Here is a 26,544-nt window from a genome sequence, read left to right on the forward strand (position 1 = left end):
GGGTGTTGAAGGAGCACCTTCACCTCTTTTGCCCTATTTGCTTGTTTGGCGGACAATGCATTCTTGGTAGTCAACAAATTTGGTGAGGGGTAGGGCCTTTTCTAGGGTGGCAAGATTTTATAGAACACCTCTCTTCAGATCAGGCAAGTTGTTGGCTCACTAAAACAGGGCTGGGGAACCTTTGACGCTCCAGATGTTGCCAAACTACAACTCCCACCAGCCCCAACAAACATGGCATATAGCCAGGGACAATAGGAGCAATATTGGGAACAACAAAGATACCCAATACCTGTGCTAAAGTAGGTTCCTGTGTTTGTAGACCTTTGCTCATCTTTATTCCCAGCAGGCTGTTATGCTTCAACTCCGTCCTGTGTTATCAGCTTTATTATCATTTTTATCTGTATTGATTTACTGTAAAGGTGGATGCCAGTATGTTAAACAATTGACTGTGCATTGCTTCCAAACTGATATGCTCGAGGTGGTATAGAAATGTTTTAATAAATAAAAATGTTTCCAGGTGAGTGTGCAAAACATTCTTTTCCGAATAGAAACAAGTAGGTAAAACACTGGGCCTTAGCTCAGCTCTTTGGTACTTGAGGAAATTTAAAATGGTGGTAGCGGCAAGCCCAATTCCATGGACCGTGGGGAGGGGAGAATAAAGGGAGGTCTAGACCACACCTGGGCCCCATCTTCACTATACGTTTAAAGCAGAACCATCTTAAACAGTCTTGACTCCCCCACTTCAAGAATCCTGGGAACTGTAGTTCAGTGTGTTGAGAGTTATTTGGAGACACTCACATGTTGCCCATTCCTCTCACAGAGCGACAGCTTTCAGAGTTCCCCAAGAAGAAGGGAACCACTTTGAAAATTGTAGCTCTGTGGGAGAATGTAGGTTTCCCAATAGCTGCCACATTAACAGATGATGCTTTCCAGGATTCTTTGGGTGTAAGCTTTGACTATTTAAAGTGGAAAGACACTGCTTTAATAGTAAAGGGCAGCTGGGGCGCTGGTACCAGTGGCGGTGGGCCTTGTCCTTTGGCAAAGGATGCTATGTGCTGGCACCAGCCCTGCTTGTCTGTTTCTGAGATCACAGTTGTGGATCTAAGAAAGCTTATACTGGGAGGGGTGATGCGATAGACCATCATGCACAGTGCAACATTTTTATGGAGGCGAAAGTTTTCGGGACAACACTTTGCATTATAATCACAGCCAGCCAGAGGTGCTGGTGGCCGTTGTTACATAACTTTGGCTGAGTCACATTGCCTACTATTATTTATTATTACTATTTTTGTTGTTACTGTATTTCTGAACTGACCTTCGCCATGAGTTGTGGGTGGGTGGTGGAGAGGGGGTTACAACAATTTAAAAATACAATTAAAACAGATTACAATTAAGAGAAAAGGAAGGGTGTCAAAGACTATAAAGAGGTACAAATCTGCATTATGTTGTCTCCCTTTCATTCTTTGGGATACAACTTCTGCAAGAATCAGTCCTAAGCGCCTAGCCCAGGTTTAATTATTGTGACAGTGTTTAACACAGGTTGTGGGGAACATTTTACCCTCCAGATGTTCAACTACAACTCCCATCATCACTGGCCATTGGCCATGTTCGCTGGTGCAGACAGGAGTCATAGTTCTGCCACATCTGGAAGGCCAAAGGTTCTCCAGCCCTGCTTTAACTATCTCTCAACAACCATGTTTTTCTCTCCCTTTTAAGTTGCATAATACAGTTGTTCACAATTGTGCAAATAGTGGTTGCTTTTGGATAGGTGGTGCTGTGTTCCTTGATCAGGCAGGGCAGAAATGCCAGCTGTACTGCTATATAAGCAGGACCTAACCCTTCAGTGGGGTTTGCCTTCCAGTTTCTGATCCCTGTTTGTTATCTCACTTCATCTACGACAACTTGGTCTCTATTACAGTGCTGCAATTCCTCTGTCAGAAGGTGTAGGAGGACTGCATAGATTCCTACAGGGCAGGGTCAGATTCCAGACAATCCTCCTCTGAATGCTGTTTAGTAGCTCACAGCAGCAGCTTTGGAATGGGGACGAAGGCAACGAAGGACAAGGTTAAGAGTTGCAACCCTCAACACACTTAATAGCGAGTGAGTCCCATCAAGTTCCATGGGCCTTACTTTGGCCTAAACAGACCGAGAAATTGCACCACAGATAGGGCAAAATAGCAAACCGATGGCACAGAGGCTCAACCAAGTCACCAGGACAAATTTGCCTGGGTCCTGGCACACTCGCCAGATTTTAAAGTATGTCATATTCATCCAGAGCAATGATATTGTTTATGGTGTCATAGGGTTCTTTGGGAATAACTTAACACACATAAATTGTCCATGGATTCGCTTGGTGTTCATGTGTGTATTCTGCTCATCAAGCTTATTATATACTATATGGTAAAACATATAGCTTCAAAGCCAAAAATTATTGCAGCTTTTTGCCTACTGAATACTGCTTTATATGAATGCCCAGCTACATTCCTGCTAACCATGGAACATCATAAAACATGCTGCTTCTCTGCAGCCAATCCATTTGTTGGGTGTTATATTGGAGTGGATGAAGTGAATATTGTTTAATTATAGTGGACAAAGATGAGAAGTCCCTTACTTTCTGAATTTTATTTCTCCCTCTCTTTAACCCCTTTTCTATTTCTCTTTCTTTCTTTCTTTCTTATTTCTCTCTCTCTCTCTCTCTCTCTCTCTCTCTCTCTCTCTCTCGCATTTAGAACAAAGTCTTAGTTTGGGCAAAAAACAACAATATTTGATATGAAGGTTTGTATTTTTCTCTATAAGCCCTAATAAAATTTATTCAGAACACAGCCAATCCATTTGTCACACTCTGGGAAAATGTTCCATTTTGCCCTACCCTTCAATGTCAGTCTGTAGCTAGAGCTGTTCAGCTGCCACAACTCTACTGGAGTTGGGGAGTGGGGATAAACCATTAGTCCTCATTTGGTTATATCAATTACTTTCAATAGGTCTGCTCTGAGTAACACTGGAATACCACCTTGCGGTAGAAAATGTAAAAATTGTAGAATTTTGCAAATTATGGACATTGGTTGCACAATTTATAAAAAGGCACATAATTGGAATGCAGAATTTGGACTGCACTGGCGCTGAAATCTTATCCTTTAGTTTACCATGAGCCCCGACTACAGAATGGGTAGGACACCTGCCACACCCACCCACCTCTCTATACATACATACATACATACATACATACATACAAGACTATAGTTCCTATCATGGATGCCATGGTGACAAAGGCTGATGCAGGAGATACCAGCATCTTAGGGAGCTGCCTTATACAAGATTAGACCATTATTCCATCTAACTTGGTATTAGCAATACATCTCCACAATTTTCAGATGGGTCTTTCTCAGTTCTATAGAGATGAACTTGGGACCTTTTACATGCTAGATATTGTTTCAAAGGATGTTGGTCCAACAGGAGTCGCCAAACTAAGGCCCGCAGGCTGGATACGGCCCGCATGAGCCAATTATCCAGCCCCCGACAACCCCTGCCGCTGCCTGCTCTTACTGGTGCGGCATGGCTGCCCATCTCTGGGTCGGCGCTGCGCCGGAAATAGCTTGTGCGCATGCGCGTCATTTCCAGCACACTTCCGGGTCTGCGGAGGCTCATGCGCACGCACACAAGCTATTCCCGGTGCTGCGCCAGAAGTGCACCAGAAAAAGCGAGTGCACACACGTATGGGCGCGTGCTCCACCGCCCTCTGTGCGATCGGCGCCGGAAGAACCGGCCCAAGGCCAGAAAAGTGTGCCAACCCTTGTTCCTTATTTTTGTACAGAAAGCTTCTCCTTGCTAACAGCTATGAAAGAAAGCTAACCATCTGATTTCAGACATATATTTTGGCTCCTACCTTAAATGACAAGCCATTTCCCAGATTTGCGTAATGTTTAATGGAAGGAGGTGGGGAATCCATTTGGATACACAGTACGTAATTCAGCCCTGGACAATAAAATTCTCATTGTTTAAATCTCAAGTAAAAAACAAACAACCCCACAGTTACCTATGTGGGGTTTTTTTAAGAGTGGGGAGGAGACACTGACATTGTGATTGTGTTCCAGGTACCATTGTCTGAAACCTGTGCTGTGCTACATAGCACACTAGGGATTGTTAAGGCATCTTCTAGAATGTACCAGTACTTTCAGTTCATGTGGAACAACAATACCTCTTGAGAGCTTGATGTGCACTAGAACATATTTCAGAATGCTCTGCAACATGCAGGATTTCCATGGCAGAAGTTTGAAAGCTATTGGCCTAGGGATTGAATGCACTACTATATAGTTTGTTATACAAGCAGTAAGAAATTATTTGGTCCTGCTCACATAACCGGTAGCACGTGAAGGCAACCAGTGAGCTTCTAGCCAGCATCATGCGGAGGCAACATTCGAATGCAACAGTGCCTCTACATGGCAGCTGTATACATGGCCACTGCAATTTTCAAGACTGCGGTGGCTCAAAAAAACAAAACCAACAAGGGACATCATTGCAAAAAAATAAAAAATCTTGGTAGGCATATGACCTGTAGCGCTCCTGCTCTCAGAGACATCGGGTTATAAAACAGTACTTTGCTTGATCCAGCATGTTCTCAAAAGGGATGCCATGTGAGGGTGGAAGGGAAATTTCACAAGACATCTAAAATGTATGAACCAGGATTATCCTTTCACCAGTGCTGCTAGTACAAAGGGAAGACATAAGGATACAGAATGGGAAGCAGCTGCAGGACATAGGAGAGGAGGAGAAGCATGGGCAGGCAGGACAAAAACTCCATCTTTGGACACACCCTGCAGGTTTTCAGAAATATTTCCACAACCACATCCCCTCAATTCTAGGAATTTACTATGAAAAGAACAAAAAGCCAACCAACACTCATTTTTAAAGTTTTACTTCTGTTAACCATATTCTATCAGATTCCATATGGAAACCGAACAGTCTCAGCTGCAATAATGCTTTGAAATACCCTCTACTGCTTCCTATTGGCAGACTGTGAAAGAACTGTCTGTAGTCCACCTGCCACTTCAGAAATCCTCATATGAAAAGACCAATTCGGACTCCATAGCCATCAGGTATGACTCCTGAATGCTGGTCTTCGTTTCCACAGTTTTTATTTATAGTTTCTCCCCCTTTTCTTTTAAAAAGAGTAAAACCACAAACCTCCATTTAGCACCACTCGTCTGAGCAATCCCATCAACCACAGCCCATGTTTATCTAAATCCAAGATTTAAAAATCCAGTTCTGCGACGTGCCAAAACAACAGTGGCTATGACACTCTTAAGAAAGGGTTGTACATTAGCAAACAGTTAAATTGGTAATGCTTGATCAATAGCGTTTGCATATAAATACCAAAGAGTAATAGTTAAACACACGTGCAAAATTTAAGTTAATAGGTGCAGCTGTTGCACAATTACCTAATCACATTAGATAATCAAGTGCATCCCACAGGTTCGCAACCCAATGTGGACATTTCCCACCTCCCTTTCAGTTTCAGAGCTAATATGGTTAAGATTACATCTGCACTTGTATTTTCATTAACTAAATTTAGTTCAGCCAGTCTACAAACCCATTCTAATTCCAGGTGCAAAATGTGGTTTGACACTAGCTATGGTTAGCAAGAACATTCTTCTTTGAAACTGAAAGGGAAGATGCCAGTGGAGTGCTCTTGACTGACTAGCCACGGAGCAGGCAGTATTAGGCTTGCACTAAGAAAATGTGGCATGTGTGGAAGTTTCACATAAGCCCCTTTGACAGATTGCAGTTGTTTAGCAACAGAGCTTCGTAGATGGTGCCCCTGACCTTCAGAGTGCTTTCAAAATACAGGCAGAAGGCAACAACACTCTCCCTGAATCTCTTAACACAAGCCAGCCACATAATGAAAAACACATCAAGAAACAAAACTGTACAATTTCTGAACTGCACTGTTTATTTTTGCTGCTTGAAACCTAAGTGACAGTATGCCACCATAATTACGGGGTTTCTTCTAAACCTTTACTACACTGCAGGTACAGAAATATATGGACACATTTTTGGAGAACTGACATTTTGCAAAATGCAGCAAACATTTTGATTTATACATGAGAAAAAGGAAGTGTTCAAAAGGGTATGCATTTCAAGTTATTGCAGGTTATTTTTTGTGAGATTTCTTTTTTCTGCAGGTAAAATATGTTTAAATTTAAACCAACAGGAACGTGTCAGTGTATTTAAAATCATGACAAACAAAACCTTCGCTCTGGTCATTAGTTGCCCCTTGACAAATTATTAGGGTGTTGCATGGTGAGGGCAAGATGTCAACACAGCATAAATCCCGTGGCATTTGGTTTTCTTCTGGAGATTAAAGCTGTTTTTCTTGGGATAAATGCAGCAGCAAAACACAAACCAGCTGATCAAAAAAGCACTTCTGCCATTAACTCCAATAATTTCAGGGCACACCAACCGACAGTAGTTTTGCCATTCCCAGTTTTTAAGGTTTACATCACTGCGCTGTTGCCTTAAGTACATTTTGTAATTGCCTGTTGTTGGTTAAGCCAGCTTGCTGACTACGGCCTGATTGAGAGAATTTAGTTGGTTGGTCCATTTATCTAATGCAGTATACCGTGCTCCACCCCTCTTCTGATGATCCAGCTCAAGGAGTTGATTGACTTGATCAATTCGGCCATGAATAGTGCTAAAGCAAGAGACAAAACAAGAAAGTGTTAAAGTGCGACCTACAACATAGGTAATACAGGCTGGTGCAAAGTTATGAATGTTCCAGACAACACAAGCTGATGCAAATTATGAGTGTTTCCACTCATGGCCAGGAGGTCAAGAGCACAACAAGGGGCTCATAGAGTCCTTCCCCTCCCTCCTGACATCTCCAGTTCCCTCGACTCCTCTTTCTGTAGAGGAATTATATTAATGCTACAAACTGAAGTTGGCAAACTAACTATGGTTAATGGTCACTGGTTCAGATTAACTCTGGTGGGGGTCAAAAAGGGAAGGGTGGGATTAACAAGGTGTGTGCAAGTCCATGGGACACTCCTAATTTATTGAATATGAGTAGGATATTTTTATTATTTATTTCATAAAATTTATACACTGCTTGATGATGATTATTATTAAAAAACAAAAACCTCATAGCTGTTTCCAAAAACATAAAAAGAAAAAATTACAACAGTACTTTAAAACATGCAAAAGTTAAAATACTCAAACAGATTATAATTACTTCAACTTCCTAAGCATCTGAATAGGCTTGTCAAAATAAAAATATTTTTACCAGGCACCAAAAAGAGTGGGAGCAGGGGGAGGTAAGGATCTGGCCCAATCCAGTTCCCCACCCCTGCTATATATAAACCTTTAAAAATATTCAGTACTCAAAAAGGAAAATAAGAAAATACTCACTTATCCAGTATACACTGCACAAGCAAGCTCTCCACATCAGCTACATCTATGTTTAACTCCTAAGGGAGAAAAGAGGTATTAAATATCAACGCAACTTTGGGTAGTAAGCAATTTTTTTCTTTATCTAGGAAAGCAAGGGTGAAGTTGATGTAGACTAAATATGTAATGTCAATACCAGTATGATCACTAGGAAAGGAAGGATGAAGCATTCACAAAGGAAGGATTAGCAGATGAAAGCCTTTAGAGGCAGCCTTGCAGGTTGTTGCTGGCAGTACACTTATAGCTCAATACCATACACCAGTCTTCCCAACCTTGTGACCTCAAGAAGTTTGGACTATTGTATTGTAACTTTTGAATAAAGGTTTTGTTTGTATGTTTAAAAAAAAATTCAAAGATGCTTGCAGCACCCTGACATCCAGCCGTGCTATCTGGGGTTTGAATCCAGCCACATTTGGAGCACACCAGGTTGAGGAAAGATGCATGTTGCAGTGGGTATATATGACGGTAAAGGAAAGGGTAGGAAAGTTTTAACACAAACAGCGGAATCAGTTATAGTTATCTTGACTTTACTTGCAATAGTAAAACCTATGTACAGGTCAGGCTGTTGAGGGGACTGGGACAGGGGCCGGGTTCAGATGTAGCGCAAAATCTTGTTTTCCTTTTTAGCTATACAATTTAAAATGTATCTAAACCAAAGAGTTTGAAGCTCAACCATGGTTTTCACAGACTACTGACACCAATTATGACCAAGAGGCTGCTGCACCATGGAGACTTGAGTGAAACCAGTGAAGCTGAATTCTGAGCAGAAAGTAAGAAGGAAAGCCACTCTATACAGTCGATCCTTGGTTCTTGAACACCTTGGTACTCATACTATTTGGCTCCCAAACGCTGCAAACCCAGAAGTGTTCCGGTTTTCAAGCGTTTTTCAGAAGCCAAACATCCAACGCAGCTTCTGCTTGAGTGCAGGAAGCTCCTGCAGCCAACTGGAAGCCGTGCCTTGGTTTTCAAACGTTTTGGAAGCCGAAGGGGCTTCCGGAATGGATTACGTTTGAGAACCAAGGTACGACTTGTTCTTGTTGCACATCTGGAAGTTCCAATAATGGCATGGACTTTTAACTAGCTAGCATAAACCATGGCTTTGCCTTTCACATTTAAAAAAAAGCCAATGAAAACTGAATTCTGTAATAAATTGTGCAAATAACCAAATCTGCCTAATTAATTTTGATTTTGCCAGCTCAACTGAAGAACAAGTAGCTGTGCAGGCCTCTGTACCCACTGCAATTCCACTTCAGCCTCCTGTACGGCTTTTGAGAAGTTAGAAGGCACTGACCACAGCTTTTCAAACTTATCTTTCACAGATGTAGTTTCATAGGTTTGTGAGGAAGATGAATGTGCATCCAATAGCAGTGTTGATCTCACATTTACCTCTCCCCGCCCCTCCATTTAAGAGTAGCAAATACAGAAAAGAATTTGAGTCGGCAGTAGTCGACTGTTATTCACCAGACCCTCCCACTTTTATTTCTGTTCCTTTGAAAACTCTAGTTTGCTGCTGCTGCAAGTAACAACCATATCCACAGACACCCATTTCACTCCAGAATGCCCTATGGCACATCATGATGTGGCATCATGCACCGCTGGGTGAAAGAGGGCAGTTGCTAGAGGTGGGAGCTGTTAGAAAATCTGCTGCCATTGACATTTGTAGCAGTGGCAAGCCAACAAAGAACAAACGTGGCGTGTGTGTGTGTGTGTGACATCACTAATAGGTAAGTAAGCCCTGCTGCCACAAATTAACAGAATTTTCTTTCTACAGAAAACTGCAATCGGTTTTTGAGCCGCTCCTTTTGCTGACCCCCGGCCATAACATTTGAGCCAAAGAATCATCTCATCTCAACCCAGTGTCACAGCCTAAACTTATGCTGTGCTCCTCTGGGATTTACAGCATCTCTCACAACCCTGGCATCTGGAAGGGAAGCAGCAAACAAGAGGTTGGCCAGCTGTTAAAGCCTTCAAGAGGGGAAAAAAATATCAAGATGCAGCTTTTCTCCCCCTTTTTTGCAAGCAGTTTTAAGTGTAATCCTCTGGAGACAGTATGTTCAAATACCTTAGAAATAAAAGGAATATGTATTCTTGTGTAAGGCTTAATTAATTTTATAAGCACTTGTGTTCGGATGTTTCGCAAAAGTTCTGGAAAAGAACAAAAGCAAGGTAATTACTGTATGAATACAATGAAAGCATTTTAGATAAAAACAAATGCATAGGTCTAATTTTATATCCAGTGATCACTACACTTTTATAGATGCATTAAGATTGTATATCAAACCCTAAGAATGTACTCTCAAATGACGTTTCCAGCTGGGAATTCGTGTGAAATTTAAATCAAACTAACAAATTATTCAACTGTATTTAAATGCTCCTAAGGCTTTCCCCCTAACTCAAATGGTAGCTCAGTTTGGAAACAAAATGGGCATCAACCAGTAGAAACTGAAAGTTTCCCAAGTAAATGTCATCAGGTTCAATTCCTGACATCTTTAGTTAACAGCTACTCAAGACACAGTGAGCTGAAAAAGATACTGATTGTTAGTATAGTTCATTAGAGGCCAGGGCTTTAATATCATAGGAATATAACATCACAACTGTAACACAAAGGTTGCCCTATACCTTTGGCTGCCCCATGATACACTGGATCAGAGGCGAGGAGGTTTGTCACACTTCATTGCCTCCCTGGGCCACCCCTCCCACTCATCTTTGAAAGCAGCCTTTCTCAAGCTTGGGTCCCCAGATGCTGTTGGACTACAACTCCCATCATTCCTGACCACTGGTCCTGCTAGCTAGGGATGATGGGAGTTGTAGTCCAATGACATCTGGGGACTTGAGGTTGAGAAAGGCTACTCTAAAGCTTCAGTGATGAATTATGTATGCTCCCTCTGCTCCATTCCAGGCAAGACTGCCCCCCTGCCCCAATCTTGTTTCTCTTGGCAACTGGGCAGATGTCTCCTGGATTGCCCATGTTGGTGGTTAGGATCAGAGTATGTCCTGGTTTCCCTGGCAACCAGGTCCAATACACTCCAGCCCACCAGCTAACGGCTGTGCGGGACAGTGCTTTAGTCTCACAGATAATCAGGGAGACTCTTTCTGCTGTACCATCATGAAGCTGCAAGGTATGGTTCCTTCTCCCAACCCCAACACAGGTAAGCTACTCAGCAGTCAGTAAAAATTGTTAATACTTAAAATCTATTTTTTCTTCTTCCAGTCAAACTCCTGCCAATTTTTGTTTTGCAAAATCATTTTATTCAGCCTTATCTAGCACAAAATATTATTCTGGTTACATTTTTATCATGCTTTCGCTACAAAAGAAGGCCTTTTTTATACACTGTGGACATGGATGAGGAGCTCGGGCTGGCTAAAATCACAAGACTTCTTCACAGCTATACCTTCAATGTGTTCCCTTATGAAGGGATCGTCCATGATGTTACTGTGATTTGTCTTCAGAATCTTCTCAAATTCAGTGATGTCGTTATTCTGATAGGCACTTCAAGTGAGAAAGAGAGCATGTGCACTGTATTACAATTTAGTCAATTAGGAAAGAAAACAGATAACAGAATTTGATTGCTATGATCCAAACAGAGGTGAACACATTATCTATAGTGAGCTTTAACCCCCCCCCCCCCGTTTCCTAGGATGAACAGAAACTGAAGGTGAGTATTCAAATTGCTAAGTATGACCAAGGGCTTGGGCAAAGTGAGTTTACTTCTCTTTCAGCAGCAGACCTCCATACCACTACAACAGAAACTACTTTTGGAAGCCCTCTCAGTTTCAAGAATGGTTTGCCATGTGGTATTGGGGGAGGATTGGTGTTTTATAAACACACTTTTTTATGCTTTCATAGGACCTGGGTTTAGTTGAATGGCTCTGTGGCTCCTGGCCTGTATGCAGAGAATAAGGATTTTAATATTCAGTGCAATCTCATTTACAGTAAAACGCAATGCGAGTATGCCTTCAGCACATTTTGAAAATCTGAGATTTGGTAAACTTTCTCCTGTTAAGGGTAATTTTGACACCAACTTTTGAGTTTGTTTCTACAGCTCACTAGATTATTTAGATTAAAATTTGCTTCTAGCTTTGCCCTTAAGGGAAACTAGCTCTTACCTTACTAAATTTGTCATTGCTAGAATCTCTGGATCATTTTTGTATGGTTTTGCCTGAACAGGACAGAAACAACAATAAGCATATTTAGATACCAACTAAAAGGTTTATGCTAATTGCCTTCATAAAAGCAGTAAGAAACTGAGAACTGTACCTCCTGAGAGTCAAATGGGTTTATTCCAGACTTCATCAGCATGTTTGCTAGGACCAAATATTTTAAGCAAGTGGTTCTTCTTGGACTCCCTGATTCATCATAATTCTTGAACGCTTCAAAGAAATCAGTATGTGCCTTTTCAAATTCACCTTCTCTTAGGTGCATTTTACCACCACATTCTGAAAGAAATACAAGCAGAGATCAATATTGTTGTCTTACAATTACCAGAAATATTCCTTCTAGCATGCTATGTTTTTTCAATATGGATACCAGCAGAACATCTAGAAATGACCTTTTATTTTCTAATTCTGACAAAGTGCAAACACACCAAATAACAGAACTTCATTTGTGATCTTCCAGATTGTACAACCTACTCCAAGCACGCATTCTAAAGAGAACTAAAGAAGGACACTGCCACCCTGGGGTAAAGATTCAACTGTTACATTAAAAAAAAAACCCTACTATAAATACATTTGTTCAGATGGAATTATTCCAAATAGAAAACTTCAAGTCACGGAAACATTATGTTGTGGAATATGCCTTGAGCAAACAATATGCTAGGATTTGCATCTACACAAAAGGAAGTGATGCATTCCTACAAAAACATTATTTCCTGCATCATGCACAATCCAATAAAATCCTTTATAATAAAAGCAGACAAAAGATGCTCAGATTTTAACTACCTGTCTTTACACAATAGAAAAATACAGGGTAAATGCAGTGAACTAACTAGACAAATGCTATGTGATCGGATAACGAAAAGTAAACAGCACTTGCCTCTAATGACCCCCATGATCAGTGGATGGGGGATGGCAGACTTGATGTGCAATGACTGTTCATATAGTGCTTTAAGTTTTTTATTATTTTTCTGTGCTGTATACATTTGAATTTCCAAAGCATATATTTCCAATAGCTGGGTACCCTTCTTAAGGTCGTCTTCTCCATCATCAGTCTAACAAAAAGGAAGAAAAATGTGCACTGTAAATTGGGAAAGTAATTACGACTCTCTTCTCCATAAAAATCTTAACCTGCACTCTTAAATATACAGTGGTACCTCAGGTTACATACGCTTCAGGTTACATACGCTTCAGGTTACATACTCTGCTAACCCAGAAACAATGCTTCAGGTTAAGAACTTTGCTTCAGGATAAGAACAGAAATCGTGCTCTGGCAGCGCAGCGGCAGCGGGAGGTCCCATTAGCTAAAGTGGTGCTTCAGGTTAAGAACAGTTTCAGGTTAAGAACGGACCTCTGGAACGAATTAAGTCATTAACCCAAGGTACCACTGTAATCAGAATTTAAAGCATAATATTATTTCACATTCCATATAAGCTTTCCTGGGACAGAAAACTGAAGTAGTGTCTTGCATGGTTTAAAAAATCAACACACATTTTTTAAAAAACCTAATCTTACTAAAAGGACAGAAAAAATAGCCACCATTTGTTACTGATCATATTAGTTGAATGTAGATGCATAAAGCAAAAAATCAGCACAATATGTAGACTGTTGCTGTTTTGCCAAACCATAACAATTACAAAACTAATTTCTATTTCTGTGTGTAAGCTAATATAGTGACTCAGGCTATTTAGGGCTTCTTTGATCATAACTAGTACCTTTGATGGGCTCCAAAAACACACTGGCAACCAATGCAAATGAACAACTTATCAGAGTCCTGACATCGCCAGCAACAGAATTCGGAACTAGTAAATGCTTCTGAATCATCTTCAAGCGCATCTGAAAAACTAACCTGGCACACATCTCTGTAGCACATTCTTCTTCTATGCAACACTCACCAGAGACAGAAAGGGGATGATGCCTTGTAGTGGGTACAGTCTTTATAGGACTTTAGATTTGTAGTGCTGAATATAGGACCTTAGTAGTGATACAATCACTGTGAAACATTTCTCCAGAGGTGCTTGCCAAACCACCTCATTATCAAGTTTTGGGTGTTTTATTTACTTCAGTATTGAAACACTGCCTTTTAGGGTTGTCCCAAGGCAACTCACAACATAATAAAACACATTATAAAAAATAAAATCCTCCTATATTAATTATATTTTGAAAACAGTAGAGAAAATAGATTGTAACATACCTGGCATGACTGATGGAGCTGGCGCAAAATCTTCTGTAGTTTCCCATACTCTTCTCGTTCTAAATATAATTTGCCAAGCTGTAAACAACAAGTTGCTTTTTAAAAACACACTGTGAGTTCTAAACACACACTTTAAAAAAATTACTTTCAAACAAAATCCCCACTGCCCATGATACCTTTGTGTTTGTCTTAAACCACAATCTATCATTCTTAGCATCTTTCAGAGCTTCAAGTGTTGTCTCATAAAATTCCTGAAGCAAATCCATCTGGCATAAAAAATCAGAATTCTATAATTGTAAACAGCAAATTTGTGTCTGTTAATAAAGTCAACATGAACATATGCAAAGAGCAAGATTAAACTACAGTTCGTAATACATCAGATGAAGAAATCAACAACTTATACATTGTAACATCTACTTAAGGCATACATACTTTTGTAATTGAGAAAAACTTAACAAATAATAACTTTCCCAAGGAGTTCTGCTTAATAGTTAAGATGTGCCACCATTTCTCTTGGGCATAATTATGTACCCTCACCTGGGCTCTCAATTTCTCTGAAAGCTGTAGATTCCACTCCCCCTTTATGGGAATAAAGCTGCTGCAACCTCCCCTCTCCCCATCTTTGGCCCTCACTAAACTGAGTCTACTGTTCGTGTTGGAACATAATTGGCTGCTTCATCAGGCACCAGGGATGACAGAGCAGCCATAGTAGTGAAAGGAGGATAATGTATAGTCCAGGCATAGGCAAACTCCAGCACCCCAGATGCTTGGGACTACAAGTCCCATCATCCCTAGCTAACAGGACCAGTGGTCAGGGATGATGGGAATTGTAGTCCCAAAAATCTGGAGGGCCAGAGTTTGCCTATGCCTGGTCAGTCATTTGGATGGGAGATTTATAGCTCCTGAGTTTGCATTCAGAACTGCTCAAGCTATTCTCTAGCTGCAAAAGTAGAAATAGTAATTTCTCAAAAGGCTCTGGGTTTCTGCTAAGAGCTCTTGTGCCATGCTATTTATCATGTATGAATCTCAGCAATGGCTCTTCAAAGTGTCTTGGAAAGGCACAGGCCAGGGTAGCTCTTCCTGACCCCAGAAAACTTGGCCCATGAAAGCAAGTCACACAGAGCTCATGGCAGAATCAAAATACTTCTGCAATCCAACTTTGAGATGCAAACCCAATCAGGCAGGGATTTGAAAACTTAGTACATGCAGATGCCAACTGTTTTAAAACTGAGATAGTGTTTTGAAACTGTACTGTTAAAGTATAGCTGGCAGAGCAACAACAATGAAGCTGGAAGGCTCAAGGATTTCATAGCCTTCTGCAGAACCCCTCCAAGAACATTCTTCAGCATTTTTTAAATAGCCTGCACGTTTCTGATGGGCGGAGAGAAGAGCACTGCACTGTTACATATTAGATTAGGGTGGGGTGTTTTTTTTTGCTGAGTTCTGTTAAGGAATCAATGAGTGCTGACAGGGCTCTGTTGAAATCCCCATATTCTCTCTCTGTGTCATCTTGAGCATAGTCTAAAACAGATACACCAATGTCACTTCAGTACAGTTCATACAACATCCTGAGAAACACTAGGTGACATTAAATTGCACACGGGGTCAGTCCTTGAAAATTCACAACAATTTTTTTTCCTGTGACTTAGAAGTGCAAATCTGCAGTTCTAAATTATAAATCTAACTCAGCGCTCTCCCTACCTATTATACTGACAGTGAGAGAGACTAGCAATAGGCAACAGTGCAATTATTCTCAAAGTTCATTTTTTTAAAAGGTGCAAAACATAGAATTTGGAAGGAAGGATAATCTAACCTGCTTGGAAGTGGAGATATAATCAAGAATAGAATTGATGGATTTTTCGGAATAATTCCTTGTAACTGCACTCCGTATATATGTCAATAGTTGTTTATATCTGTTCATCATTTCAGGAAAGTTAGTCTGCAAGGGGAAAAACAACTAAGCATTTAGGACTAGAAGCAGAGTCCAGTGGCATTCAAAAATAATCACACAAAAGTGTTTATTTTTGGTACACTGCATGTGCAACTAGAGGTGTGCAATTTTAAAACCACAGAGTGTGCATACATTTGAAATGAGCACATTACTCACAGCTGGAAAAGTCGGAGTGATTTAGTTTAGATGTTTTAGAAGAACATGACCTTACGTAACACAAATACTGTGTAGGAGGATTACCAATGAGGCATCTGCGGGTGCAACAGTACTCTTGAACTTCCCCTGGTACCTGCAAATGTGGTGAGGTACCTTTTTCCTCGAAAAGACATGACATGAAGTTGGAGAAGGAATCTTGTAAAAGCAATATTCTTTGAATTCTATGTGCTTTCAAAACTTAGTACAGAAGCTAAACAGAAAGAGGAGTGACCAAGTGGGGAGGAAGGAAAGGGCAGCAATCTGAGAGGAGGAAAACAGAGTGACCAGGGGGTAGACAGTGGGGTGCTACAAGTTTCAACAGAGAGAAAAAGGCATATGCACACAGTAAAATGGATCGACTTGAAACTGCAATTTTTCATGGTCTCCCTCTCCCTGCATGAACATAATCAAATCACACATGACATGTCTCCATTGAATAGAACTATGAAAATTACAGATCTGATGCTGTCCAGTGCTACCATATTGCAAAAACCTGGATCCAAGGTAGAGATCTTTCTGCATCCTCAACATTTTTTACAAGGGATTCCCACAAAACCACCATCCAATCATAGGTCACCTGTGTGTTCTGTGATTTGTTAATGATTTTGTCATCATCACCCTATGAAATTTTTTTGAAGATCTAGAAGGGTCCATGCCTTAGATCAATGTTTTTCAAGTGCTGAAAAGCACTCTCACCCCCCCCCCTCTGTGTGTGTGTGTATGCCAAGACCCCATGGAATGGCATTGTGTGTGTGTCTTTCTGTCTGCTGGGTATGCATGACCTGGTGGAGAGAAGCAAGTAAAGCATGTGGTCCTTATGTCATTCCCTCAAAGTTATAAATATGACCACAGCACTTTGAAAGTTTCAATCTAATGTTAAACTATGGTTTAGCATTGGCACAAGCATTGGTCTCATGCAATCCCCACCCACCCACCTTCTATAGTTGTGAGAACAGCACAGGAGTTCGTTTCCATTTACCACAATATGTTACATTTGAACCCTAAACTGTGATTAATCTTAACCACAGATTATTGAAACAAGATAATTAAAAACCATTATTTATGAAGTTGGCTTTTTCAGTAAAACCATTATTTAGCCTTCTGACATTAGTTAAATTGGAATTAAAATGGGAAGCAAAAGTTTATAAAATTCTTGCTGCCAAGCAGGAGAGGGGAAGAAGGCTCAAGTCTCATTCACGTAAGGCTAAATCAAACATTAGTGTTATGCAGTCTGAGGCTTCAACATATTTCTCCCTACAGGATATTAATGGATACTTAAGGACGATGGAAACAGGTTCTATGTAAGTTTAATGCATTAAGACCCACAGGTATAAAGCTTCATTTATTTATTTTTACAATGATAAGGTTCGCTGTTATAGGCTATAATGCCAGTATATATGGAAACTAGTTTATTACTAGTTTTGAAGAGGGCATCAACTTTTTTACTTAAAAAACGAAATACAGACACTTTTACAAGAAATATACTGGTTTGGGAAATCTCTCATATGCATTTATTAATTTATTCATTATAGAGCAACCTTGTGGCAACTGCAGCAATGCTGAGTTATATCAGCAATGAAATGCCTTTTGGGTACATGTAAGCAAATGAAAGGAGGAAGATTGCCATTTGATAAAAGTGCCTTGCTGCCCTACTTATATGGTTTAATTTCAAATACAGAAAATAGCAAGGAAAAACAGTATACAGCTTACCAATTTGAAATTTATTTTTATCATCTGTTTTAATGCTTTGAATCCCCATTCTCCCTTTTCACCTTCAAGCTCCAAAACCTATAAAAAAACCACATAAATCAAAGATAATTTTTTCTAGATATCTGTAAATTTCATTAAAAGTTATGCTGAAGCCTATTTAACAATCTACCAAGGCAGTCTGGAAATGCTTTTGCAATGTTGTCATTCTACTAACTCCCACTGCTGTCTAACTTGATAGCTTGGTGATGGTCAGAGACATAGATAAATCTTCATCAAGAACTTACTCTTTCCCCACTATTTTGCTGGTTCTGTGATGTTTCATATTTACCATGTTGTGTAACAATCCCATCCAATGCAACATTTCAAGCATTATTGGAATTGTCACCAATTCAAGAATTCTGGACCTATTACTGAGTATTCCAAGTTAGGCTGCACTGGAATTTATATATACTGTAGAACATGAATGGGCCACCCAGAGATCTGCTAGAAGATCCTGATTAACCTTCTGCTATAGAACAAAACTAATATTAAATAAACCTTAAGATTTCAAAAATAAAGCATATGTATTAGTTTCTCCCTTGCGTTATGTTCTGAGGCTAATGTGTCTTTAACAACTTTAAAAGTCGTATCACAAGCAAATATAATCAAGAAACCAGCAGAGTAGTGTGTAAGTGGATGAAACCAGCAGGAGTCTGGCTTGTGGTATTGTCTAAGCAATGGGTTTGGACAGCATAGTAAGTTAGGCTTATTCTGTCTGTGGCACTGTAGCAGCAGGGGAGGAGCCCTGGAAACTTTTGAGCAGTGTGCATGAATATGCTCCTTGTTTGCACTAAGCCAAACTATGATTTAACATGACATATGAACCATGCCTATGTCCGCACTGACATTGACGCTAAGAGTGCTTAGCCCAGACCACATTTTGCAAACCTGCTTCAAACTATGGTTTAACATATAGAATTAGAAAGCAAAACATTAGCCATAACTGGCTAATGAAATGAGGAGGAATGTCCCAAGACTAATGAGCAGAGTTACAGCTGCATCAGGCCACCACAGATCAGAAAGCTCTTACAAACTTGGAGGAAAACATTTAGTTGGAACATAATAATAATAATAATTTATTTGTACCCTGCCCTCCCCAGCTGGAGCCGGGTTCAGGGCGGCTAACATCATAAAACTAACACAGTTACATGTGTACCAATATAAAGAAACAAAAAACTATAAACCTTCTGAAAACTGCTAAGCGCTGCTTTGGGGTCATCTTCCTTCAGGGCTTTAGAGTTATAGTACTGATTCTCCAAATCCACATTTGGTTCAGAGTTGCTGTCTTCAGAATATTCCTACATTTAAAGAGTGGAAAGCAATAATGCAGGTTAAAGCATTAAAAATACTAAGCAATTTTTTGATAAGATAAGAACAGGGGGTTGCGGGGGACAGACATCAACCTACTTTGCTTCTTAAGAAATGTTATATTCACATTTTTAAAAAATATTTCAAACAGAATACGTATAAACATAATGCTGAGATGCAAGGGCAGCAGTCCTTATTAGTACACTATTGATCTACTCCAAAGAAATTCCAGCCAAAAATAGTACCACCTTTAGCTTTAAAAAAAGGAAAACTACTGCAGCTGTCATTCTGAAACTCAAAATAGGTAACCATGCCTGCAAGTTGCTTCCAATTCTGGCTGAAAGTGTAAAAAGAAGAAACCAAACTTTAAAGGTGACCTGCATGAAAACCCCTGGATGTATCAGTCTACAATCTGGCAGGCTTAACTCACTTTGAAGGGGCTGCTATACCCACAAATTTCATTTGTGAAGAGAGGGGGGAAGCTATAGGCATTTTTAGATTCTGAATTTTAGTGAATGAGGGCTGAGGTAAGGAGAAACACAGCTTCATTTTTACCAGATCTAATTCAGTTGTACTGGTAAGACACATAGCACCTCTGAAACAGACCAGGTTGAACCTTGAAGCAAGTGCACACACCCCACCTCAAATTTGGACTTGTGTTCACAAGAGTATTTCTCTCTAGAAGTATAAGCCTGAGAAGGCAACCTTAAGTTTTATTTCCATGAACATGAAGGCATAGACACACAAAGACAGTTCGGTAGATTGAGAAGTTTAAAAAGAACAGTAAGTGAAGTTATGGCCCGAAAGAGGCAGACATTCTCAGCATGCAGCGTCACTCCAAGTCATCAACACAGGCACATGGCATTAACCTCACTTGTTGCTGCGTTGCCAGGGAGATAAACCTGGGCATTTTAAAAATGTCAGCATGCCCCTTGTCCAATCACAACATAAAAGGAATTACATAAAATATTCAGAGAGCAAAAATGTATTACGTTTCACTGGTAGCAGTTTACTCTGCACATTACTTCATTCTGTTCTTGCACTAGTCAAGTTCATCAGAGACAGGGATATCTGGTGCACATACAATATCCTAAATGTTGGGAGTGAACACCCTCACTCTCTCTTCCTTGTTTTCTGGTATAAATTCCCTAATCTATCTTCTCTTGTCAGCTTTCACCATAACTTAGCCATGCATATGCAGAACATATGGTTATCTTTAACCATTAACCTTCTGTAACCACCCTGTTGGATCATACCAAAAGCCTTTTAAATCTACCATTCTGCTATCACAGTGGAAAACCAGACAGAAAGAGAATGAATTCTTGATGGCTACAGTTGTCAGGGGTGGGGAACAGGTTCAGTTCTCACCCTAGTGATGTTTCTGAATGCATCCTTTTACCTTCTGCTATAATGGTATGATTGACATTCATTTCCTTGGGAAAAGAAATTGTGTCACCTACACAAACGATTACAGAAAGTTAAAATCTTGTCCCTCCATCCTTAGCTGTCTAGATATTGGTGACAAGGGTTCTGCAGGAAGGTGTGGTGCACCTCTTTAAATATATAATCCCTCTCTCGAAATGGACATCCCCCACCCCCACCTGTAGCAACAAACATAATGTGCAACTACAAGTGTATGTGAACTTTCCAAAGAAACAGAAGCAAAACATAAAGATCCCAGTGATGAGGAGATTACAAATCTAGATTTCAGCAGTGGGGAAGTGGAGACAACAAAGAGAAAGAGGCATCAAGGTGAGTTTCACACACTATGGCTGCAATCCTACGCCCGCTTACCTGACATTAAGCCCCACTGAACTCAGTGGGACTTACCTATGAGTAGACACATCTACCGGTAGATATTGCGCTAGGTTTTGGTTTGGAATTAAGACTAAAGTTGAATGCATGCAAATGGCAAAGTGTAGGTGTTCTGGGAGAATTACAGGAACAAGGGTTTGAAGTTAGGCATACCGGTAAATTTAGCCAATGCACATTGGCACCATCTTTCACATTTCAGAGGAACAAAAGCCATCAACTCATCCCTTTTTTGAAGATAACATTATGCAAAACTGTGCAAGTCATGACTGATACAGACATTAACGTTAGAATTTATTCTCCTGTTAAATGCTTTTACAAGCTCCTTTATCATTTGTTTAAAGTTTTGTCTTATCCAATGAATGTCAGTTTGTTTTGGGAAGTACGGTACTGGGTATATTGCTTTTTAAAGTCATATATGTAAGATAACTCAAGGTTTGTATAGCTTTGTTTAAAAGCCTCTGCAATGTAGTTTTCCTTAAAGCATGCTCACTGATCTGTGGAAAGCAAAGCTGATACTATGCAAATTCCACCTTTTAAGGGTAAATACACACAGTTGATGTTCAATACTTATTTCAGAATCCAACTGCTAGGATTGAGAAACAGTGTCCTCCTCATCCATTTCCAAAGGACAGCATCAAATATCCCTTTGGTACATCACAGCATCACCAGTAAACAGAAATGGATTCTTAACCCGTTTAAGTCCTGTCTTACAAATAATTTTATCTACTATAATGACCCTACAGTAAACATCTACACATCCAAACTATGTCCTCATGTAATGTAACATGGCAAGAAAAGTCAATTGCATGGAAGAAAAATAAATGCCATCCAACAACACGCTTAGTTCTCCCTATCCAACATACTTTCAGTTCATGCTGTGTTAGGGGGAAAGTGAGGAGGGCTTTTCCATTGCTACTACACCTACTTAACAAGTGACTGGTGCTGTCTTGCTGATACTTTTATCTCCAATGCAAGGAGAGAGGGAGGTGGCTTTGCAGGAACAAGCATAGCTACCTGTGAACACATTTTTCCTAGGGTAGTTATGAAGAAATGGACAATAGATGAATGTATTTGGGGGGGGGGGGAAGCTACTGGTGTGAAAGAGTGTACCAGGAAGCAGTGGTCTGAAGCTTATTTAAAAGCATGGTGTGCTTCTAAATATTATTGCCTTGCTGGATCAGAAGGTCCAGCACTGTTTCCAGCAAGGCCTAGGCAGATGTTTCTGAAAGCTTATAAATAGGACATTAAAGAGACAGTTGTCTCCTGCTTGCCCCAACACCTGGTTTTCAAGGACAAACTGCTTCTGCACATGAAGGTTCTATTTAGCAATCATAGCAAGTGGTTGTTAACCCTGCAGGAACATGAATAAAAACAAACTGTACCCCCTGCACAAAGCATGCTGTATATAGTTAAATAATGAAACTTGCTCCCATAGGAGACAGTGATGCCACCAACTTGGATGGCTTTAAAAGAGGATTAGCCAAATCCCGGGAGGACAAGGCTATCAATGGCTACTAGCCATAATGGCTATGTTCTACCTCCACGCTCTGAGGCATTATGTCTCTGAATACCAGTTGCTGGAAATCACAGGTAGGCAGAGTGTTGTTGTGCACATGTTGTGCTTGCAGGCTTCCCACAGGCATCTGGTTGGCCATAGTGAGAACAGAATGTTGGATAAAATGGGCAACAGGACTGATCTAGCATGCTCATCTTATATTCTTATGTGAGTTGTGTTCCAGCAACATCTGAAGAGGCACAGGTTTCCTACGCTGATTTATAAAGGGACCTGTATAGCAGACATCTATTGCTTTCTTTGCTTGACTCACAATGTAATCATCCATTCAGCACTCTACAAGTTCGTTTGAATGATTGTTCATTGCTCCAACTAAAATTCTGTGTCAGTTCAAAACTCTCCTGAACCTGCAAATCTGGATAGTGAATATGATACTTGTATCAGCAAAGTATGGACACATGTTTAGATCAAAGATGGGGAACCTGTGGTCAGCAGTCAGGGATGATGGGAGTTGTAGTCTAGCAATATCTCACAGGTTGCTCATCTCTCTGAAAAAAGCACTTGTAAAATTTCGTGTAAGTGGAAAAGTTGAACTACACTGAAACTATGTTAATTTACACTAGCTCCAGATCTGTGCTGATGTACTGCATGGTTGTTGGGTATCTTAATTAATTCCTTAATTCTGTAAGTAAAGGTTATATTGCATTCTACAGGGGGAAAGGTATTCTGTTCTCATCCCATAATCAAGTCAATATGCATAGAAAAGTTGTGGAGTGGGGAATTATAGCAATTTTAAACACTGGACTGTCTGATAAACATATCTGTCAAAAAGTTATAAACTGACAGAAACCTTATTTATAATATGTTAAACCTGTGACTATCATACATCAAGGTGTACGTAATCTACTGTGGTCTATGCCAGTGTTTTTCAACCACTGTTCCGCGGCACACTAGTGTGCCGCGAGATGTTGCCTGGTGTGCCGTGGGAAAAATTGAAAAGTAATTATAAAATACTTTCTTTGTGTTTATTTGATTCCTATTCAAGAGAATTACTTTATATATAGTCAATATAGGCACAGAGTTAAATTTTTTAACATTTTCTAATGGTGGTGTGCCTCGTGATTTTTTTCATGAAACAAGTGTGCCTTTGCCCCAAAAAGGTTGAAAAACACTGGTCTATGCTGACTGACAGCAGTCTTCCAAGGTCACAGACAAGTGCCTTTCCTAGCTATGCTGCCTGAGATCTTTTTAACTTGACATGCCAGGAGCTGGACCTTGTAAACTATGGGTCTTCATCAATATAACTGTCACCCTATCCCCCTTGGCAGAGCTTGTACGGGATACTATAATATACCCATAACATCTTTGTCAGTGTTCTGAGGGGTTTATAGATGTGAGAAGAAATATACACATTGACCGTCAAGAGTTTTGAGACTAAGACTATGCTTATAATTTCTTCTCTGTTTGAATGGTTCTTTGGAAAAGCCATAAGAAAACCGGTTCACAATGAAATGATATATGGACATGAGGAAGTTGTAGAAACTGACATTACACATAAGCTGTTGCTAATAGGAAGAAGCATAACTTTTCATTCAATCCTACGCATGGCTTCTTGGAAATTGATTCCCACCAAGCATACATAGGATGACAATCTAATAGTATCCCGTGTTTTATATTAAAACAGGAGAACTTCATTGCACAGGTGGCAAATAACTACACAGTTCTATGAAAATTTCCTCTGTGTAATCATAAGAACACAAATAAGGAACACACAATAGACAATATATCCTGACCCAAATACCTCTAAAACAGATGCACAACACATTTCAAAACAATTTTTTTTAAAAAAAACAGCAATATCATATCTATTAAATTTAGCCACTGCCTCAAATTTTAAAAGTTCCCTTTAGCAACACAGACCGATTCATATTGCAAACACACATGTGTACACACACACTCAGGGAAAAAATCAGGAGGTGAAGGGGGAAAAGGAAAGGAAAAAACACCACATGAAGCAGTAACCAGAGTTATACAGAAAAGGTCTGTTTCCCACTGCAATGTATCCCAGTTGGAGTGCATCTGTGTGCTAACCCGTTTCTTGCTGTGATTTTAATTGATGTTAGCCACCCTGAGCCCGGTTTTCTGGCTGGGAAGGGCGGGGTATAAATAAAATTATTATTATTATTATTATTATTATTATTATTATTATTATTATTATTATCACCTCCTCACAGCGATCACCCCTAAGCTCCCTCCTCTTCGATGTTAAGGTATTTTAAGAATGGGGGGGGGCAGTACTAGGACCCTCTTAAGCCCTTTCGTCCCTGACTCTCCAAATCCAAAGAAACGGTTCTTTAACCCACAGGGGGCCCAGACTTCTCGCTGGGCCCGAGAAGGGGCCTACTCCTGCAGCCTCAGGTTTTGCACCTCCCAACTGGGCTGGGGGTGGTGGTGGTCGTGGCTGGGTGAGACACAGAGAAGGTAGGTGTCCCCCTCCCCCTTCGAACTATCCCCACTCACGAGCTTCCTCTGCCTGCCCCACTTTCCCACCTCCAACCCCTGGAAGGCGGGAGGGGGGGGCAGGCTGGCCTTGTCACTGCACTTGAAAGGAAGGCGAGGGAAGCACCCCGGAGGGAGTCGAGGGAAGGCTCCGGAGGACCCCTCCCGGCGTGGAAGTTCGCCCTTTCCCCGCCGCCGGGCGCCGGCCTCCCTTTTCCCCGCCGCAGGCCCCCCCAGCCTTACCAGGTCGTAGTCCTCCTCATCATCGCACATGAAATCATCCTCCATGTCAGACATCTTGGCCGGAGGACGCGCGCGCGGGGGGGGAGGGGAGGGGAGGGGAGGAAAGGGGCGGAGGGGAGGGAGGAGAAACAGGCTGCTGCCGGCCCCTCTTCTCTCCCACAATCCCCCGCGGCTCCTCCTCAATGTGACTCTGTTCTCGGCCTGAGCAGGGAACGGGGGTGGGAATTTCGGCGGCGGCGGCGGCGGCGGCGGCGCGCGCGCCCCCGACGGCTCCGTTCGGGTGGGGCTGAAGGGGAGGGGTTTTATCGCGCGCGGCGAGCACGGAGCCTAATCGAGGGTGCACTAGCAGGCCTGTGGTTGGCAACCGGGCCCTTAGCAACCGGCTGGGCCTGGATATGCCTCAGAGGCGCCAGAGAAGGGAGGCGCTTCGGCGAGCGCTGCTGCCTGCTCCTGCATGGTTGAATCAGCCCACCTAATGCATTTCGCCCTTTCGTTTCCTTTCCTCTCTTGTGTTTTCAAGGGCGAATGCTGTTGTGGTCTCCTGCAGTTAGCACTACCGGAATAAAATATAATGAAATAATAAAAAAATGAAATGAAATACAATGCAATGCAATGCAATACGAATAAAGTTTATTGTGAGGACTAAGCATTTACACACACACACACACACACACATATATATATATATACACATAATAATTAATGTTATATGTAGCCTAAACAATTGTTTTGACAGATAAAAAGATATAGACAGATTATAGAGACGAAAAAGGGACCTTGTCAACCAAAAATCTCATAAAATAAGACACCGTCTTATATATTTTTTCCCTCAACAAAACACAGTATGGCTTATTTTCTTTTTATATATATATATACTTTATTACATCTATACAAAGGAAAAAAGAACATTGAATAAAAGAACAAACAAACAATGACCAAAGAATAACAATGTTAAAAAATTACATGTTGAATTCTTCCTAAAAAACCACAAAATACATTCAATTGATGTCTTCCTATACTCCCAAAAATTCAGTTGTAAATAATACAAAGCAAAACATAACATCCAATTCTATATTTCATATAAATCAATTCTATTAACCTTTAGTAATACTTCTTTCTTCTTTACTTCTGTCCATACTTGTCTATTTCTACTATCTGTTACTTCCCCTTCCCTTACGGCTTCCACTTGTCTTCATCCTAGGTTGTCAGTCTGTCTCCTCTAGTTTACTACTTTAGTACTCTTGTGTAATTCTTCTATTTTATTTTCTTGTATTTTCCTTGCTAACTTTAGCTCCCAATACAGAGTACTTAGAAATGGAGCCAGCATTTCACAGTGGGGCATTGCTTTTTCAGGTAGTCTCCAAATTTCCCCCAATCTTGTTGGAATTTTTGGTCACTACTTCCTCTAATTTTATCAGTTAATTTAGCCAGGTCTATGTAATTAAATATTTTTTCTTGCCAATCCTTAATTGCCGGTACTTC

The 26,544-nt window shown here is 40.6% G+C and overlaps 1 protein-coding gene across 2 annotated transcripts; it reads right to left on the reverse strand.

Moving 5' to 3' along the window:
* Positions 1-4,896: 4,896 nt before the first annotated feature.
* On the reverse strand, positions 4,897-25,188 carry COPS2 (COP9 signalosome subunit 2). 2 transcript variants are annotated; one of them, XM_033166454.1, is made up of 13 exons: positions 25,063-25,188; positions 18,869-18,982; positions 17,646-17,723; positions 15,603-15,728; positions 13,966-14,076; positions 13,790-13,867; positions 12,476-12,650; positions 11,699-11,877; positions 11,548-11,600; positions 10,833-10,930; positions 9,503-9,585; positions 7,402-7,460; positions 4,897-6,688 (listed from the first exon to the last, which is right to left on the reverse strand). In XM_033166454.1, exons 1-13 carry the CDS (start codon positions 25,114-25,116, stop codon positions 6,544-6,546), a joined length of 1,353 nt encoding a protein of 450 aa, XP_033022345.1. In that variant the 5' UTR covers positions 25,117-25,188; the 3' UTR covers positions 4,897-6,543. The 2 variants fall into 2 exon arrangements, with proteins under 2 accessions (XP_033022345.1, XP_033022344.1); XM_033166453.1 differs by having other exon boundaries at positions 13,966-14,055; positions 25,063-25,181.
* Between the last annotated feature and the right edge of the window lie 1,356 nt (positions 25,189-26,544).

Source organism: Lacerta agilis, chromosome 13 (genome assembly GCF_009819535.1).
Source record: "Lacerta agilis isolate rLacAgi1 chromosome 13, rLacAgi1.pri, whole genome shotgun sequence".
In the NCBI taxonomy this organism is placed as follows: domain Eukaryota; kingdom Metazoa; phylum Chordata; class Lepidosauria; order Squamata; family Lacertidae; genus Lacerta; species Lacerta agilis.

Bases quoted from the DNA above. Each gene is read 5' to 3' on its own strand.
- COPS2 (XM_033166454.1), bottom strand. From the start codon at position 25,116: ATGTCTGACATGGAGGATGATTTCATGTGCGATGATGAGGAGGACTAC. The intron at 15,729-17,645 runs GTAAGCTGTATA...TTCCCCTTGCAG, and splicing joins TAAAAATAAATTTCAAATTG to ACTAACTTTCCTGAAATGAT. The intron at 11,878-12,475 runs GCAAGTGCTGTT...TATTTCTTTCAG, and splicing joins GATCATGGGGGTCATTAGAG to AATGTGGTGGTAAAATGCAC.